General features: G+C 36.6%; 2 protein-coding genes across 3 annotated transcripts in view; one reads left to right on the top strand and one right to left on the bottom strand.

Annotated features, from left to right (window-relative positions):
- Positions 1-16,979, top strand: part of LOC134663934 (monocarboxylate transporter 12-like) — a 48,027-nt gene extending 31,048 nt beyond the window's left edge. For both annotated transcript variants that reach the window (XM_063520477.1, XM_063520478.1), the window contains exons 3-7: positions 13,107-13,226; positions 13,643-13,867; positions 14,200-14,985; positions 15,121-15,321; positions 15,619-16,979. In XM_063520477.1, coding sequence (XP_063376547.1) covers positions 13,107-13,226; positions 13,643-13,867; positions 14,200-14,985; positions 15,121-15,321; positions 15,619-15,782 — 1,496 coding nt within the window. In that variant the 3' untranslated portion in view covers positions 15,783-16,979. The remainder of the gene's footprint in view (positions 1-13,106; positions 13,227-13,642; positions 13,868-14,199; positions 14,986-15,120; positions 15,322-15,618) is intronic.
- Positions 16,783-20,830, bottom strand: LOC134663942 (rhodopsin-like). Its single transcript, XM_063520488.1, has 7 exons — positions 20,713-20,830; positions 20,402-20,567; positions 20,193-20,317; positions 19,690-19,909; positions 18,858-18,942; positions 17,859-18,011; positions 16,783-17,115 (listed from the first exon to the last, which is right to left on the bottom strand). Exons 1-7 carry the CDS (start codon positions 20,795-20,797, stop codon positions 16,993-16,995), a joined length of 957 nt encoding a protein of 318 aa, XP_063376558.1. The 5' UTR covers positions 20,798-20,830; the 3' UTR covers positions 16,783-16,992.
- Positions 20,831-21,010: the final 180 nt, after the last annotated feature.

Below are 21,010 nucleotides of genomic sequence, written 5' to 3'. Positions count from 1 at the left end.
TCCGGTACTTGCCTGTAGCGCGCAGCGTAGAGCTTTGGGAATCGTCTGAAAACGATATTAGCTAGTAGAATATCGGGAATTCCGGGAATTCCTGTAGGTATATTTTGCAGAAATTTCAGGTTTAGATGCATTCAATCCTATGCTGTAAAATACAGGGTGTCCCAGAATTCGACGTCAAGCCGTAAACGGATGATAGACCAAGTCATAACAGTTATTATAAAAATAAATAAAAAATCCAACTCATGTTCTTTAAAAATTATGGTCACTTTAAAAATTCACTAAAAAATCCACATCCTGTAATTATTCAAGATTACACAATAATAAAAAAATTAGAATAAATTATGGAATTTGTAGTAACAAGAGTTAAAGAACCATTACAGGGTGTGGATTTTTTAGTGAATTTTTAAAGTGACCATAATTTTTTAAAAAACGAGTTGGATTTTTTTTTTGTATTTTTATGATAACTGTTATGACTTGGTCTATCATCCGTTTACGGCTTGACGTCGAATTCTGGGACACCCTGTATAACCATAATACACAATACATGTAAATTACAAAATATGGGTAAATATTATCATCTCATAAAGCAGTGCACTGATATAAGAAATAGTTCGACAAAAGACTAGCCGTCCGACACATTGTCAGACCATATAAGTAGAAAATAAATTCTGTAGTCGCTTCTTCGTCCCCTGGGGATACAGGGATTGTCTATTATAGTTATGACTTCTTCCGAGAGTATACCACTATCATAAGATTTACAATCTATTTTCACGCAGTCTCTCCTTCAATATTTATCCTGTCACCCTTTTAGGCTAACGTAATTTACTTAATATAAACACTGGCATCAACATATCATCTTGAGGATTTAATCCTACTTGACATGTTAATTTTCTACAAACATTTTAGCTTTAGAAATGCATGAAACAAGCAACCATTTAGGTACTTAACTCTATCTTATTACAATGAGTCGTGTTTAATTTAGATCACAAGATAAATAATGTGGGTAGCTGGTAGCTGGTTGTTGTTTGAGTAGGTATTCCAGGTCTTATAGTTTGGACAACATTTATTTTTGTTAATGTAGGTATATTTAAATGTCTAGGTTTATGTTTTAGTCGTGCATAATGAATGTTTTTCGGTAAATATTATATCACACGCTTAGCTAAACAAAATATTCTAGCTTAGTTATTCATTATAATCATGATTTTGCGTAATGTTCTTTCCTGTGTCTAGTAAATAATATGATATGAAATAAGAACGACTCATTTTTGTTTTCCCCAATACCTAAACTTATATAAAAAAACAAGTCGCATATACCAGCGCAAATAAAGTGACTAAACTGTCTCAAGTCAAGACCGATAAGTAGTTCACACTGCCGTTAACGGAACAGATAACCAATACCTACACGGAACTATTCGATTTGTTTTGATGAGAGCTCGAGACCTGACAACAGTGACAACCATATTTGTGACATATATTTAGCGTAGTCGCCACCGAATTACCTCATAAAGAATTTCTTTGGAAACCTTGTGGTAATGTCGTAGATTTCGTAATATTGAAACCATGGCGAAGTCACAAGCTATCAAAAAATAGATGGTACGCCTCTAAAGGCCTCCATTTTATTTGATAAGGGTGCAACTAACATGAAATATACGTCAATCGAAAAGCTTCACCGCTAAAGCCTCACCCTTCACGTAGGAGATGTCAACGTAGAATTCTGCACAAAGTGGGATTTCGTTAGAATTGGATTTTTGACACCTTTTATTACATTTCTTACTTAGACTAAAACAAATGGCAAATATTGGTATTTGTTTCTACTAAATCACAAGAACGTACATAGTTCGAAATAATTTTATTAATTTTAATATTGGAAATTAATCATTCAAAAAAATAAGGCCTATAATCATTCAAAAAAATAGAATCATTATATTGGTTTGCATGAAACGATTCTTTTTGCGTTGGCTTTCAAACAAAAAGGAAACGCCAATTGGTGGTTGACATTTAATGGCCGTAAATCTTCTAATTTTGTAAATCCAATCAATTTATTCACGACAATGCCAGAACGCAAAGTTGATTCAGATTTAAGAAATATGATAACAACTTTAATGCCACTTTTTATAATTATGTTAAGTTTTCAAGCGAAAACTAAGATTTCAATTCCAATTGGGTACGATTTTATTTGATACCTAGTAGCGCTTTAATGACTACTAGTCACCGACAAGAAGAACCATATATTTGAAACGTATATTTTTATCATACTGGTGGAAGACACCTGCACTAGAATTTCAATAAGATTGCTATTTTAATAATATAAATGTCTCGCAGTTCGTGTCACACGACCGTGGTGGTGAGTGGGTGGGGTGCTTTTTAAACTTCACAGATGCGATTGTGTGCTCAATACCCGCATTAAGTGTCAATCAGTCGTTTTACCTTTTTACGGTTACGTAATCTAAAGCCGATTGCAGCTCGCGATATCGGGATATTCCCAGTAGGCGCCGGTGACATAACTGTTATGTCACAAAATCGGTTATAACTATAAAATAAGACATGAATTGTTATGAATACTGATAGGAGCTTATTTGACTGGAGAAAACGAAATGTCTTTTGGATTCCGCTTTATTAGCATCTCATTTTTGGGGACTGTGTAACCCGTGCCAAGCTCCATCTACAACCAAAACTGCTTAGCGGAATCCCCTGGGAAAATTCGAATAGGTATAGCCAGGGGATGAGGATTGGCCCTTTTCTGTCCCACCAGACATACCAAGTGTTACGCATTAGTGGCGTTTGTTAGCAACATTGGAATTTACATTACACGAAAAATGGTTAACATGTGAATTACCTAGTTTTTTTTATGTCACTTATGTTTGTTAGATATATGTATGTATGACAGGATAAGGGTTCATGTAGACGATGCGAGAACTCGCATGCGAGTTTCATTACAATGCGGTTTTTGATCGGTCGGTGGAATTGGACGTCACCAACAGTCCGCAATGTAACTAAAATCGCATGCGAATTCGCGCGCCATCTAAATCAGCCCTAAAGCTTCCATATATTTTTTATCTCACGGCAGCTGTGAAGTTTGCTTTATCATGATTTTATCACGTCGATAACTGAGTTTATTTTGCACCCGTTGACTAGAGTAAACAGACCCATGTACACACAGCTGCAAAAGAGAATGAACGGAATCCATTCATAAAGTGTTTATACCCTTTTGCAGCTCGATGTACGTAGTCAATTTATGATGCAAAAGTAAATACTTACCTACGAAATAATTACAATGTACGGAAAAATGGAAACTAGTTTACATTTCATAAATGCAGAATAATCTAACATAAGCTTGCATGCTATGAAAAGAGACTCTAGTAGGTATCTTGGTTCTATGTTGGTATACCGAATGGATAACGGGCCACGATGAGGACCAAAGTGGCCAAATATCTCGGAACACATTCTTATTTGTATATGTAGTAACAAAGGTGTGTTATGAGCAGGGATCGTACATTTTCCAGCATTTTTGGTGCACGAAGTGTTGTTAACGGAATTGGTATAAATAATTTCAAAATTTCAATGATTAATTAGCGTTTATTACGTTGATATTAACCTTAATTTACCTACCATTTCAGTTGAAATTATCTATACCAATTCCGTTAACACCACGCGGATCAATTTGGTGCAGCGGAGTGGTGTTAACGGAATTGGTACAAGTAATTTCAACCCTAATGATTAATTAGCGTTAATTACGTTAATATTAACCTGGACGTAGTTTAGGGTAAAAGATCCAATCCACAAAAATCTGTTAGTCAAATTTGAACTTTCTGTCAAACGCAAAAGTCGTTCATTTAAATGACAAATTTTAGAGGATGGATCTTTTACGCTAAACTACGTCCTTATTTACCATTTCAGTTGAAATTATCTATACCAATTCCGTTAACACCACTCTGCTGCACCAAAAATGCTGGAAAATGTACAATCACTGGTTATGAGCTTATGAGAGACGATAATAGTGCGATCACCTTTGGCCCACAGATTGCATTGGGTCCATGTTATCCAATCCCATGTATTGTAAGAGGTAGGTAGATATCAGCAAAAAAATCTCTTTTATTCCCTTGGCATCGAGTAGGTACTGTATCATTTTGTATAAAATTGTAGTTGTTAAGCAGACATCATGACACCTAAATGTACTCTATTACCTGATAAAGCATCTATGACAACTACACATAATCACATAGGTACATATCAAATATCAAAAAGTCATACAAATATATGCAATCTGATATTCAATATCACATATTTAACATATCTTTGTCATTGTGCTTGATAAGATAAGAGAACACATGACTAGCGAAGTTTGATATTAATAGGCACTGAGTATTTTTTTAAATCTATATTTAGTGAGACATTGGATGGCAAAAGAGTGATTATCTATAGGGAAAAGATTTATATAGGTATGTAGTTTATTTAAATCTAGGTTGTCTGGGTAGGTTGGGAACATCACATCAGCTTTGACTTCCTTCGCAACTTTTTTCACAAGTGGAAAAAATGATGAATTGATGACATATTAATAATAACAATACATTTATCTCAAGTTCAAATGACATGTTTATTCCGATATTCTGTTTTGTCAATAAGTACGTACAATCAATGATCGATCGTTATTTGTATGCTCATGTTACTTGCCTACAAATTACATGTTGATGATATAGAATTATTTCCTTTAGGTATATATATACTTACTTTCAAATAGATTCAATGTCATATTCTACTGTTTTGTTGTTAAAACATTTCAATCTTAATTATTATTACTGGCTATTAACTTAGTTCCATTACAAATGTCGCCTAATAGTACCTACCCATAGAACAAACTTTGTTTAGTTTGAAGCTAGGTCGATCTGTGTAAAATCCCCAAAATATTCAATTATTATACCTGTAAATGCTTCTATTCGATCTTTAACGTAAAAAAGCAATTAAAAGAGTGAATCGTACCAGTTTAACAAATGATGTTTACAAATTAAAATACGTTCTTGATAACGAAGCACTAAGTACCAAGGTCTATTCATATATTATATACCCTACATCTCTTGGAGCAACGTAATAGACTCAACAACAACTAGTAGGTATATAACTAAGTTATCCTATATATACCGAGACGGCAGTATAAAAGCTCTCGTTCAAACAAGATTACAGGGCCTATATTCACAATGCTTATTGACAGCATCACTTCAGTCGAGCTAGTACTCGTATTAGTAAGACCACTGCTCACGCAGAGTTCCTACGGATATAAATATTAAGTTAAGCTGGTCATACACTAGGGAACGCCTGCGTAGTTTTGTCTGTATCTACAGTTCAACTGCACAGGCGAATCTAGTTAGAAAACTACGCAGTTGAATGCTACATACGCTACGTTTTACCTGTGCAGTTGGAAAAACTGCGCAGGCATACCCTAGTGTATATGGCCAGCTTTATACAGCTGGGCTCACAGTCGCGACAAAACGTTTTCTCAGTGAATTAGGCAGTAATCCGGGAGTATTCCGCAAAATACCGGATTTGATTCGTAAAGATAAGTTTTCATTACGCTGATGAGCATTATTGCATTATCACGGTCCATCCCGTCATCTCGACCCGGCTGCACACGAGCTAAAGTCACGCGAGATCCAAGAAACAAATTCAAATAAAATTTAACTTGGGATCTCACTCTTTTTCTAGTGACACAAAGTCCAACACTGCTTGTGTTTCTGAGAAGTTGTCTAAACGACCGAATCATACAAACTTATTATGATTCTTCACAATGACCTAACTCTCGCTACCTGCTTACACAACATTATCAACATCCTCGTTTAAGCTCGTTTACTCAACCTAATTTCCACTGTTATCTTCCCAATTAGCGCTACAAGGCAAAATAATTAATTAGTACTTAGAATTAACGTGTAAAATATTGATACTAAATAGGTATTTTATACGGTAAATTAGTACCTCTAGGTACTAATTTACTTTATTTAATTTCGTATGCCAAAAGTACCGAAATTAAATCAATAAAGGAAGGATTTTACAGCTAACGAGCTAGCTCCTATAATTTTCGGTATGTTCCGGAGCAGGTATATGAAGTTGCCGATTATGTTCAACTTTTAATGAGTGTTCTATAAAGAAGATATTTGCAAACATACAGCTTTATGAGTTGCTATAATAAATATGTATGTGTATCTACTTAAACATTGCGGTGTATAAAGACTCATTAAATTGTTATGAGGATACTCTGTGGTTTCTTCTCGTAATTTCGCTGAGTTCGTTAGACGGACAACGATAAACGTACTTATAAGTAGGTAGATAAGTAAGTACATCTAGAATAAGTATTAAATACTAGTAAGAGGGTAATAATCTGTAGAAATTTACGTACTTGCAATAAAATTCAGAATTACCTATTCTTTTGAAAGTCTGGCTCATTCGGTGACTTTTAAAAGTTACTCTACTGGGTGGAACTTACCGATAGTAATGTTACTGTTAAACCCCGTTCTTAGTGAAACCGCGTTTTCCCTAGTTAGAACTACTTTTCTGCATTGCCTCAAAGAAAACGTGTTTTCACTAGTTAAAACTAGTTTTCATTAAAAACGGGTTTTTAGTATAAGTATACCATAATCGTTAACAAAGAGAAGTTTAATTGCAAACTTGTTTACTCATTCAGCACTCATAACAGCATTATATTATAAATTTAGTTGCCTCTCAGTCTCTCATCTCAACATAAAATAATAGGAAAACCGCAACCGATAATATGTACGCACTAATAAGAAAATTCTTACCCCGCAAAATTTCGTGAAATAAAAACGCAAAAATTGGCGACCTTTTCTTACAGCAATATTTTTACTGTCTTTATATAATTTACCTACATTTTACAGTGTTTAATATCTCACTAAAATAATATTCGGTATATATTTGTAATCATTGTTCTGCTAATATTATAATATAGATCAACTCAATGAACGAAAAAGAACACAGAAGTGGGACCTAGAGACAGATAGATTGATGGACAATACAAACTTGTAAGATAAAGTCTGGTACCTAATCAATTTTTATACAAATAGCTGTAACGACTCATTGTTTAAACGTTCTTTGCAATTGTCTTGTCAGAAAATCAATAAATATAAATTTTCAATAGGCAATCAATAAATAACAACAATCTACTTAAATTACACATAAGGCGGAATTGAAAAGGCTGAGATACATATTCGCTAGACGCTGCTTTATTATATTTTTTTTTTCATTTCATTACTTCAAATAAATAACTGTCTACTTGTAAGATGTGGAATAATCTCTCGGTGAGAGAAAAATTGTGTTGGTTTAATAATTATACATCATTTTCACAATATGTGTATGGATCTCGGAGTAAATATCTATGGAGCGGCCATTAACAGGCGTTCCCCTCTGCAAAAATATCGCGGCCGCCGGTCAAGGAGGTTATATAAAACTAGTTGCCACACGTCATACGCCATTCAGCAAACGTCAGTCTAAGCGGAATGATAGGAGCCGAAAATGCCGAATTGCAGCGTTTTCTCATGCAAAATGAGATCGGAAACGTCTAGTCTACAAAAAGAACACGTTTCTTATCATATTTAAGTACTATTACATCTAAATATTATCAAATAGTGCATTAATTTTGCAAATAACTAAAAAACATTGTCAATCTGACAGTGATACCAGTGATATGATATTAGATCTAATTTAGGGTAATTCTAAAGAAGACTTTCTAAATATTAATTAGGTACGAGTAGAATTTCTAATAGGAAATATTATGCGAAACTCTGCGCGTAGGGGGCGCGACTACCACAATCCATCACAATCTGGGGGTCCGCCGCGGAACAAGAAAATTTAAATTTCGTTATCTAACCTCTCTATCACTATTGCATATTTGAGCGATAAAGAGAAAAGAGAAAATTTACTAGCTAGCTTAGTGCTACACTCTGGCGGCAGAACATTGCAATAATATGCCCTATTTGCTATGCTTTTTGTTATATAATTTATGTAACACATTATTTTTATATAACACCTTAGTTTCATATCAATCTAATCTATTTAATCAAATTAATAGATCTATAAGAATAAAGAAAAGGGGGACGGGGGATCAAAAAGTAGTCGAAAACATCTCGCGTGATTTGTGCACCACCCCTAAATAACGTAAAATTACCGATAGACTATTTTTTGAAAATTAATTTTTACTTTAGTTTCTACATATAGCTGGTCAAGCAGATCTTGTCAGTAGAAAAAGGCGGCAAATTTGAAAAATGTAGGCGGGAAGGGATATCGTCCCATAGAAAATTAGAAAATCGCGCCTTTTTTACTGACAAGATTTGCTTGACCAGCTATATATTTTTATTTAACATGTCAAATATATTATTAATTTAAGGTATTTACGGCTGTCACTTTCCATAAATAGGCACTTTTAATTTATTACTCTGGTATCACCGTACCAATATTAGTGATGGGACACCATAAAAACCAATATCGGTAAAATCGATATAAACATAATGAATAATATACAGATGGTCATGATGCCTAGCGAACACCAGCCATATCGTACAAACCTCAAGGTGTGATATTCCTAGGCAGATGATGATCTGCCTAGTGACCACCAGCCATATCGTGCTAACTTCAAGGTGTGATATTCCTAAGCAGATCATGAAACGCCGGCATGTCATGATCTGACTAGTGACCACCAGCCATACCGTTCAAACCTCAACATTTAGGCATATCGAATAAGTAGGATGTCCTAAATTTTAGCAAATGATAACCATTGAAATGGCATGACAGCCTACTTATAGTACGTGTTTGGGTAGCGTATGATTTTAGTACCTACCTAGTACCTACGCATTCTGCTACAAATGCCACATAGAATGCAGCACTAGCAGTGGCAAAAAATGCAAAAGGCAGATTATTAAATGGCGGCGTTTCATGATATGCCTAGGAATATCTCGATATATCCGATTTTACGATCTACCGCCGATATATATACTAATTATCCCCTACTCAATATCCCTTAAATGACATCCTATGGCCGCGTTCCATCTCTGTCATCATGCAGATCTGCATGATCGATAGTATATTGCATTGCTTTCAGAAGTAAACCAACATGTAAAATATTAACTAATGAACTGATAATAAAAAATCATTCTATATCAGCTTGCAAGATTCGCCCTAAACAAATTGACAAACTATTAGAAATAACATCTAAACAATACAAAAATTGAAAGTTAGTAAAATGCTGGTACAAAGACTTGATAATGTATTATTATTATAATTCATAAAAGCAGAAATTAAAATTCATTGTCAATTTTATCGACAATATTATCGACAATATTATCGACGCGTCCCTCGCACTATCTAGGTTTACTTAGAACTGACGTCATCTCGTTCACGGACAGGGTTGTCTGTGTTTGTTCTTGTACTTGTGTGAATACAGTTTTTGCTAGTGTTTGATAATTTTGTCGTGTGCGTGTGTAGCGACGCATGCTAAAAATGCATTAGTGTTAACATTATGTGTGTGCGTTACCTCGTCCCCCGCGCCAAAAACGACAGAATTTTTCAGATAGAAATTAGTGCGCGTCTCTACTCCATAGATATTTACTCCGAGGTATGGATGTATATGTAGTAGCAGTGTATATCTAAGGTATTGCTTGCAGGTTGCGTGTCAGCCAACGATTCGTTAAATTGATCCTCCTTTCAAACAACGACTTCCCTTGGTCAAAAGAAATAAATCTACTCGCCCCGTCAGAAAAATATGTGTGTTATAGGGTATTTATATTTATACGCATTCCCAGACTTGAAGCTTCGCGACGCCTATAGGTTTGCCTAGTCAATCCATGAAATGCCCAACTTAAGTTGCTGGAGTTCTGGGTTTGCCTACAACATATGTATACACATACCACTACATACCTAATGATAGCTGAGATTACCTAATATTACCAATCATTGAGGTAAATAAAATTTTCATTTTAATAGGCACAGTATCGCAAAATCGGATTAGGTACCTATTTAATGCAAAATTGTATTGTTGTAAACAACAACTTTGCCCCCTTGTAAAACAAATAACTATTGTATGGGTATATACACATAAGAATTTCTAATTGTAGCTCGCGGGTTTCTGAAAAGGTTGTAGTTACCTAATGATAACTTTATCTATTAAATCTATATCTATTAAATAAAATGCCACACTTCCTAATGATTAAAATACATCACATCAATAGATAAAGAATAGGTTAGAAGATTTAGATAGATAGCTTTCAATATATAGGTACCTATATCAAGCTATAACAACGAGTATTTTAAGAAGTGGTTTTGTTTTTATTGAAGGACATAGGGATTGATCAGCTTGCCTAATCGATGATAACTACTGCACGATAAGACTATAATTCATCGAAACAAAACATTGTTGCCATGAGCTGTAAGTCATTTCATTATTATTGGGTAGGCAAGTACACAATTTTACTACTTGAACCTCTTCGTGAGACGTATTGTAAGTGATTCGTGCTTTCGTTATTCTGATTGTAAATTGGAACTCCTATCTGCACGCTATACTTAAATCACTCTGCTCGCTTATTCCTGATTTCCTGCGCATATTTATGGGTCCTGAAAAGCTTACACACAAGGTCAAATAGAAACAGACCGAGCAAAGAAAATCAATGTAAAATAATTATTCACAATTTCAATACTCTTAACGCGTAATCTGTTAAAATTGTAGTGACAGATGTGACTGATGTGAGCAAAAATGTTGCTGCAAGCCGAGTGATGAGAATAACATATATACTTAGTGTAGAAACTTGGTAAAAAGGGAAAATTGCGTGTCAGTAGCAGTTTAGTATACAGGTATATGTATATCATAATAATCAATAAAATCAGAAACACCTGGTCGCTAATTGAAAACTGCGCTGCCTTGACATTATTAGTTACTACATAGTTGCTGAAGAATTTATCCTTTGAATTTATCTACAATTTATACGAGTACATATTTATGTGCTATTTGATTGATTTTTAAAATGCGTTGCATGTGGGACACAATTCCTCGAGTCAATTAAACAGTAATACTACGAATTATGGAAACGGCTAGCCTTGTGCCACAACTGGATTGTAATCTGTTTGCCAGCTGTGCTATGAGTTAATAACACCTGATGACCACATTCGACACGCGAAGTAAATATGAGTCTCGGAGTCAATGAGACGTTTATCTCAAAAAATCTTTTTTTAAGGTGTTAAAGGTAGGATGTAAACCTTGCGTCTAAGTAGGATCTAAGTTAATTCGTACCGTATACCCTTAGTACCTAAATAGTATATTTACTTCAATGAAATATGCGGTAGTAGGTACAATAATGTTTGTGTCATTTCATAGAACCTGGCCAGTTCTAGGACTGAAAAACTAGTGTTTACTCAAGTGCCCAGAGCCACACTATTTGACGTCAGCGTCACCCCACCCAACGATATGCGAAAGGTTTGAAACAATTACCTACCCATGCATTCATCATATCAAATAGAAACTAAAGGATCTGTGTTAGGTAGGTGAAATAACGTATACATACAACTAAAGTAAGAAGATCTTGCTTGTGTACCTACACAAACACAGTAAGTAGGTACATATTCTTCTTTCCTAAAATTGAAGTAATAATAAAATTTTATTTAATGTTTTTGTATCTAGCGAATCATCGTAGGTAAATCAAATAACTACTTAAACAACATTTTGGCTACCTAAACAGATAAAACACACAGATATTACATTTATTAATATTTATGTGCATTCATTATTCTTGCCAAATATTCTGAAGGTCACCTTTATTTACTAACGATGCGACTCAAATCTCTTGACAGCAAAATAAGTAGGTGCTAGGCATTGTGCAATCAGCATCCACAGCAGCGGATCAGACTACGTCAAAAGTATACCTATACTTACTACGACCATTCTCCAATATATAGCTATAGTTTAACGAAAACAAACTGAAGACATATGTCCCTATTTGGAAAAGAATAGGCACCAGAACGGGTATGAATGATATGATGGTCGTTCTTGTCTACGTGACAGCGTGATAAAACCGTGTCCGTCATTTTCTATCCCACGGTGTTAAAAAGTGACAGTTATTTTATCACGTGGATAAAGATGGATAAGGCCATCCATACCATTTGAAACGTTGTAATCCGCTATTACTATTGATGCTGACTGATGTTCACTATTACCTTCACAGTTAGAACCAAAACATTCTAAACTGAGAGCGTCTATATTAATTGCCTACTTTACGATATAAAGCTATTATTTAAAGACATTGACGTGGGCAGCCAGAGCATGTATTATTAGAAGAGCGTAGTGAAGCACCGTTACCATCGCTGTATACAATTCGTGTGTCACGGACGAGCCCCGGAATTAGCAAACGCCTTTTATGCAAAACATACAAAACATTATGACGTCCTTGTTAAATAAAATGTTGTCTGTTAAAAAAATATCAAACCCAACCTAGCTGTCATGTTTGTATGTGATCCGCTTCGCACAGATTAACAAATTATACACCAAAACGTTCCTCAAAAATTACCGTATTGATAGGTGAAAACCGCATGAAAATCCGTCCAGTCTAATTTACAACTATTTATTTTTTCTATCGTTAGAATTCAACGGTGATGTACATAATTAATTTCCTTGATTAAATCAATAAGCCCCTTTCCTTTCGTCTTGAAATGAAATGGCGGAGACATCGGCGCAGGTCTTTTGTCTGCATAAATGGCGCCCGCTTTGTCGTCGGCACGTGTCTGCTTCCCCTAGTTTGCGAACCGATATTGTAAAGGCATAGAAAATACCTGCTATACGAACGCATCATGTTAACCTAGTTTGCGATAAGTTTGTAGCGTGATAATAAGATTTCAAGTGCAGTACCGAATTGCTCTATATACCTAATACCTACATATAGTAGTGCATATACTCGTAAATATGTGATTTGACTATGACTACATCTACGAGTACCTACTTAATACAGCTTTTTAGTGACTTAGTTCAACGCGTTAGGGATGAATGCAGTAATAAAGATTATAGAAAAAATATGTATAAGGTACCTATAGCAACAACGCCGTTCAAAATTTTTTTTCTCTTTTTCCAGCCGATGGCATGACCTATTCATTCGGTATCTTTTACGATGAGTTCCTGGACTTCTTCAACGAGGGTTATGCCAAGACAGCCTGGATCGTCTCTATACTCGTTGGGGTCACACTCAGTTCAGGTATGTACCTACGAATTTTCCTGTAATGTTAGTTATCTAAGCCATTTGAAACTATCGAAGTTGAGGGCTATCTGCTCGAAAATTATGCTGTAAGTCCGAAGTCCGAAAAAGTGATTAGAATATGTGTACAAAATTTTGCTGAATGTGCGGCGTTCGGTCTGCTAAGATAAAATCATGTTTTTTAAATTAAATTTATCTATCCGAGATACAGGATCTTCCTAGTTAAAGTTGAAGTCATAAAATAAATAATAAAAATGAATATTTTTAACAGCGACCGAATAACCGACTTTATTCTAGTTCCTTGATTATAATTAGGTATTACCCTGATGTACATAAATGATGTTTTCTTTTTTTCTAAATAAAGAATTTATAAGATTCAAATGTTACAGCTAAATAAAATTTGATGGATGTTTCAGGCCCGATTTCGAGTTCATTCGTGAATCGTTGGGGCTGTCGTCTGGTGACGGTGAGCGGGGCCCTACTGGCCGCGGCTTGCGTCACCCTGTCGGCCTTTGCGGGCAACGTGCTGACGCTCATCTTCACCATAGGCGTGGGCACCGGCTTCGGCTGCGGCCTCATCTACCTGCCCGCCATCGTCAGCGTCACCGTATGGTTCGAGCGGTATAGGAGTCTTGCTACAGGTAGACTTTTTTAACCTGGTCATTTTGTTCTATTGAGATGCTTATGGCTCCTCTACACGATGAGGTCAACGCCAGCCACTCCAAGGGACGCATTTATGCGTTAGAGGGAGCAAGTGATATTGCTATCTCATTCTACCGCATGGCTGCGTCTCTTGGAGTGGCCGGCGCAGGCCCATCGTGTAGAGGAGCCATTAAATAATTAATACTTTTTTCGGCTGCTTTACAGCAAAAAGTAGACAAATACCTGCCTATTTACACTAAGTGTGTACCTAGGTCGGTGCCTCTATTATTTAGTGAATTTCAACTAACCTTTTTGTTCTCTTATATTTCAGGCATTGCGGTGTGTGGTTCGGGACTTGGAACGTTTATTTTTCCGCCATTAACAAAAGGATTAATCTCCAACTACGGTTGGCGGGGCGCCATGGCCATTATAGGTGCCCTTATATTAAACTGCGTGCCACTGGGACTCATGTTCCGACCAGTACCTGAAGTGCCAAGAACACCGGTCAGCGAACCGATGCTTCCAAAACAAAAGAAATCACCACTGAAAAGGTCGCAAAGTACTGAGCACATGGCTCGAGCAAACGGGCATGCCGAAGACGGCGATGTGGCTAGACTCACTCTGTCACAGCCTGCTCTGAACAAATCTCATGGACATAAGCAGCAGTCGCATTCTAGACATGGCAGTGGCATCATGCACAGACCTGATGTATTATATCAAGGAAGTATGACGAGCCTTACAAAATTCCGGGCTTCATCTCCAGAAAGAATTCAGTCTTTGACCAGAGACGAAGTCGATGAAGAACAATGTGGATGGATGCCATGCTCCTCAGAGTCTAAGTCCGCGTTACTGGAAATGCTCGACCTGTCTCTGTTGGTGGACCCCATATTTGTATTATTCTCCGTATCAAACTTTTTGACTAGTATAGGATTTTATATACCCTATGTTTATACTGTGAACATGAGCAAGAACTTGGGAGTGGCGCACCCGGAGTATTTGATATCTATCATTGGGGCATCGAACTTGATTGGAAGGATAGTTCTCGGTTTTATCAGCGACAAACCTTGGGTGAATCGATTGCTGGCATACAACATGTGCCTCACCATAGCTGGCATTAGTAAGTACCTACCTATAGTTATTTTAGTTATTACTTATTACTATTAAAACATGTTTAAATTTTGTTAATGGATTTGATTTGGTACGTTATGCTTAATTCACTTTACAACATTTCTTATATAAGATTTAATTTCAGGTACGGCATTAGCAGCAGTGTGCACAGAGTTCTGGGGACTAGCCATGTATGCGACGACGTTTGGTTTCACCATCGGAGCATATGTGGGGTTAACGTCAGTGGTACTGGTGGATCTTCTCGGGTTGGATAAACTCACTAATGCCTTTGGCCTATTGCTGTTGTTCCAAGGCATCGCGTCTCTCATCGGGCCGCCTCTTGCAGGTGAGTTTTTAAAGGTGTCAGGAGTAATATGAGGTATTATTTGAATCATTTTATAGCGTAAAGAGACTCCCAACAGAAAGCAATAGGCAAATCCCTTAGCGCCAATTGCACCATCCCACTATCCCAAGGTTAACCGGTTAAACCGTTAACCCAATGTCAATTTGTACTGGTAACCATGGTAACTCCAGGTTTAACATGTTAACCCCGGGTTAGTGAATGGTGCAAGTGGCCCTTAGATTAACTATGTCATTTGTAGTGTAGAGCCGTGGAATGAAGTGAAATATGTACCTATTCCAGGATGGCTACTTCGCGTGACGGGCACGTTCGCGCCAGCCTTCTACTCGGCCGGCGCCGCCATCTCGCTGAGCGGGCTGATCCTGTTCGTGATCCCGCTGCTGGAGCGGCGCTCGGGCGCGGCGCGCGCGCGATGGGCGCAGGAGCTGCCCCTGGAGCACATGTAGCACGACGGCGGCGGGCCGCGCGCGCGCGTGTTCCCCGCCATCGTGCTCCACTCCCCCTCCACCCCCTCCTCCACCGCCTCCACCGACGACTCCTTCAACAGGGTATATTCTACTACAATAATAGAGGAAAATGATTTTTATATCGATGAAATTAGATAAGTACTTGTAAATATTGGTTATCTCGATGGATGAATGTGATAAAAGTTTTGATGACTGAAACATCAAACTCATTCCAAAGATAGAATATAGTGTATGAGGAAAGATAAATAATGTGAATAGTGTTTAACGAAAAGGTGCAATAATGTTACTTTATTTTAATCTTACTTGGTCGTTGTGAATAAAACCATAAGATCCAACGGTTTCTATATTTCGGTTTTCAATGAACTATAAGAAGTTTATAAGTTGTATCTAATATAATACTACTTTAAATATGTGACGTATGACGTACAGTTGCTTATATACTAATAATATATTATTAATAAGTAGCTACAATAATGTGAAGTGTTGAAAACGAATGCATGGTTAGCTTCAAAACATGGCCTTAATGCGGACCAATCGAGATTAGATTGTATGGTGAGGTCCAACATGTATATATACTACCAACCTACCACTACCTGGCAATCAATCTACGATGCCTATTGTGATCACTGAAGTCTGGTACATAGTAACATCATATATTCAGTCTTTAGACAATTACTTACCTACTGCACTTTATGTTCTATGTGATCTTCCAAGTTGTGTTCAGGGTCTGATTCGACTTGAGAAAGTGACAGAAGATGACGTGGCTTCGCTACATTTGTACGCTCTAAGAAAAGTCTTCTTTTTTAAGAATCGATAAAAACGAATTACTGTAGTCATGTGGAAATCACGCGGAAATCACCCCACTTTCTGTTAATTTCTCGGTTCGGATTACCCCCTTTGTAGTTTAAGATGTTATTTTAAAGTTAACAAATTTATTTTGTTTTTTTTGCGAAATATATATTTAGTTAAAATATTGAACTTGTTGAATGTAAATACTGTATTTGACTGAAACACTTAGATTAGCATTATATCGTTTACAAAGAACTGTTCTGATATTCTTCGTACAAATATTGTGTCTCTATGTATATAGTTAAGTCTTAATAACGTATGGAATGCGATCAACTTGTACATTTCTTATGTACACGTATCATATTATATATCTACTGGAATTGACAACTGCGTATTCATTTTATTCCGTTTTCTGGGGATCCGAAGTGAGTTCCGAGAAGTTTTGGAATCTGAAGTTGATCGCGGCCTTTCGTATGTTCGGGTTCAGAAGAAACAAGTTGATAGTGGAACAGCCCAGTGAACTCTGGAATCAAAATAAAATCCTCATCAGTAAATACTTGCTAAGTGCTTAAAAAAACATTAATGCAGGATTCCACCAGTGTGCGTGTATACAGGGTGTTACTGACCATCGGGCTTTAAATCCAGGGTTCGATTCTACTCGCTAAACTGAGCTACTTTTATTATGGCACCTACCCCGAAATCCCAAAAAAATTTTTTACGTTTTCATATATTTTGTCTAATCAGATGTCTACGTTTTCTATGGAAAAGCCAAAAAAATTCCCCGATTTTAGGGTTGGTCCCATAGTAAAAGTAGCTCAGGTAAGCGAGTAAAATCAAGCCCTGGAATTAAAGCCCCATGGTCAGACACATACTGTATAGTAGGTACAAGTGCCACACAGTGCCGCACGCTGGTGGAATCTTTCCTGTAGACTCTGTCGATTCAATTAGGTACCTACTATTAACGGAAAGACAAGTCAGTAGTCCATTTCAGTCATTTCCAGTTCACTTTTGGGCAAATTAATCTTTAATCTTCTTTTTAAAAGGTACTTACAAAAAATCTATTTACCGACTTCATTTATGTACAGTCAGCCAACAAAGAGGTTTACCACTTTTCGACTCTATTATCTGATAGATAGAGTCGAAAAGTGGTGAACCACTTTCTGTACTACGGAAAATCAACTACAGCATTCTAGTAAATACCTACTCCCGAAACAACTTAAATACTCTCGAAATAATTTAAAATAAAATCTTTAAAAACCAAATTACCCAATGCATTAGCAACGCCATTTTGACTAGCGATGACGAGGGCAGGGAGAACTCGCCAGGACCGAACAGATGCTGCGACAGTATCACCGAGGCCTGGATCAGAGCTATTGGCGCCCAGCAGGCCAGGTTCACCGCAGTAAGCACTATTACTTCCTGAAATTGTAATATTATACCTACATATTCATTTAAACTTTTGCCTTAATTAATTCGAGAATTTAATAAAGTAGAGAGGCTTCTTGATTATAATTGGGTTGACATAAGTTGGCAGACCCGTCTGAATCATGTTATAGATAGTTAATATTAGTAAAGTAATATTAATAGTAAAAGTAATATTACTAAAGTTAATAAATGCGACCCAAGAATTAGCCCGCCCTAACTCCGACATGAAAATGATCCACTCTGGTCCATTTGCCATGTCAGTCAATATTTATAATAAAATTCCAAAGTCCATACAGGTAGAAACAAACATAAATAGATTTAAAGTGCAACTAAAGCGACATTTAATTAGCAAAGCATATTACTGTATCCAAGAGTTTTTAAGTGAGAGTTTCTAGTTTAATTTTAATTAGTTTTAAATATGTTGCTATACCCTCGCAGGGTTCATGTTGAAACTGTACTTAGTCCTAAGATCCTCTGTACACATGAAATGCAATAAAATATATGAGTTAGAGTAAATTGACTCATAACTTGGTACCTACGCCAAAATTGTCTTTCGCCGTGTTTCATATGGCGCAAATCAAAATGGCCGGTGAAACACCTATATTATATGTACCATCCATTAAGTTAAAAGATGCTAACATAATTTAGATTTTCAGGTAGGTATACTATGAATACTGATGTATATGTAGGTACTTATAGGAAGACAACAAGAATAAATCGGTAAGGTAGTGCAATGACAAGTAATAAATGAGGTCGTCTATGACTCCAATATATTACTATATTCCTTTGCCCTCATGTATAACGATTATATTAATAATAATTAATTAATTAAAAGCTTACATTGGTAATTTGTTTCTGTTGGCGATTATAGGCAAAGTCAACAAATTTAGACTCAAGTTGTTTCGCCCATCTCAGCATAAGGATCCTGCAATATGCGTACGAGTAGGTAAGTTAAAATAGTTATTTGTTTTACAAGGGGGCAAAGTTGTTGTTTAACTGCTCGTGCTAATATTGATACCCGAGCAAGCGAAAGATTCCAAAATTGAACCACGAGCGTAGCGGGTGGTTCGAAAAATGGAATCTTGAGCGTTGCGAGGGTTTCAAAGCACGAGGGTTAAACTAAATTTGCCCCCGAGTGAAACACAAAATTTTTCACCACACCAGCAAATATAAAATGTAAAATATCAAACAAAATCAAATCCAAATGAATGTTATTAAATATTTATCATCCAAAATCATCATTTAAAAGTCATTTCTACCAGCAAACATAAGAAACCAACTCAAAATTTGCATTTGATTACTTTGTCTCCCATGTGAATAAAATGCAACTTTGCTATCAGTTTTTAAAGTGCAAAGTAAGCCTTTCCGAGCTGGTGTGGTGAAAATAACATTATTGTGATGAGCACATGTGAATTATAAATAAGGCATTCAAAAACACACTCTTGATTTAGATAGGCGCAATGATTTTGTTTTATGAGCATTGTTAAGTAGTAGTTACTCATTCATTATCATATCAGTTGAAGCGTAAAAGCCGTAGCCTTGATATTTCTCAGCACAAAGGCCATCACACCACTCCATCACAACCGCATCAGACTGCGCCCATAATGCAACGACTAACAATCGGCAAAGAATACATTCAGCATAAAAAATCAACGATAATTATTATACGTACATAAAGCCCACAGGCTTGATACTTCTCGCAATAAAGAGCAAGCTAACGGAATACTTCTGCCACCCTCCAGGCAGGATCATGTCCATAGTACAGCTCGAGCAGGTGAAGTCGTAGCCGTAGCTGCCGATGAGGCCGCTAACGGCCGCTAGCGAGTATGTGCCGGCGAACAACACACTGAGCAGCCGGAACATGTAGTAATGCCGGTCTGGCATACGCCAACCTGTGGATGGTGTGGATTTATTGAGAATCTAGGGAACTTCGTTAATTAAAAAATTATAATTTAATCTAATGTGAATACACAAACATATATATATATTTGTGTGCATTCATTATGGGAACTGGCTTCCGCATGCGAGGTCGTCTGTGCAGAATGGCCAATTCCGCGATAAAAAATTATAGGACAGTTTCTTCCGTCCTTCCCCGTGTCAAATTTCATCTAAATCAGTTCAGCGGTTAAATGTGAAAAGGTAACAGTAAGTGGTTGATGAAAACTTAATATTTACCATTAGTGATGTATTTGCTCACAACATATCTTTCTATGCAAACGTGCGTGAGGCATTCCACCTCGTGGATCGCCATGAAAGTTTCCAAGAATCCAAATAGTCGGCACAGGGTCATTTCTCGACGGCTGATTAAAAGTAAACATACTTAATATGATATAATTATAAGAGCCGCATTTCATAAAAATATTAATCATGTAAAAAAAACTTACTATATATCCTTCTTGTCTATAATGTAGGCCATTAAAAAAGGCGTACACCTCCGAATCCATGCAGAAAGCATAAAAAATCCAATATTCTGATAACTGCGATTCGTTTCAAAAGTCGGATGAATATAAGCTAATAATAGCCCAATAAAAATCAGCGCAGATAAACCTCCTGAAAACGCAGACATTATTTATGTTATTCAATCTAATCAGTTCACCAATAACTTTTTAATGATAATGAATAAATTGCAAACAGAAAACAACTCGACGTAAACATAGAACGACTATTAGTACTAATTAATAAAGTTACAACTTACCTATATAATGCAATTGATCGACAATATCGTCACTTTCTTGTTCATCAAAGAGTGGCCAAGGACACATACTCGTATAGTTCGACATTTTAAACTGGGCACTCAGTCAGGAACAGAGTTAATAAATCACTTTCGGACGACAGAAATAAACGGAGGGGGCCGCAGGAGATTTGCAGTGCGACTGCGCAGTGCGTAGCCGGGAGGTGGAACTCTTGCCGGGGCTTGAAGGTCTGGGGTGTTATATGTATACTTAATATACATTTTGAGTCGTTTATATTGTGCGGTGGGACAGCAGAGTCGG

This window comes from Cydia fagiglandana, chromosome 4, assembly GCF_963556715.1.
Source record: "Cydia fagiglandana chromosome 4, ilCydFagi1.1, whole genome shotgun sequence".
Lineage (NCBI taxonomy): Eukaryota > Metazoa > Arthropoda > Insecta > Lepidoptera > Tortricidae > Cydia > Cydia fagiglandana.
Note: the sequence above shows the minus strand (reverse complement) of the source record. Positions and strands in the feature narration are given on the sequence as shown.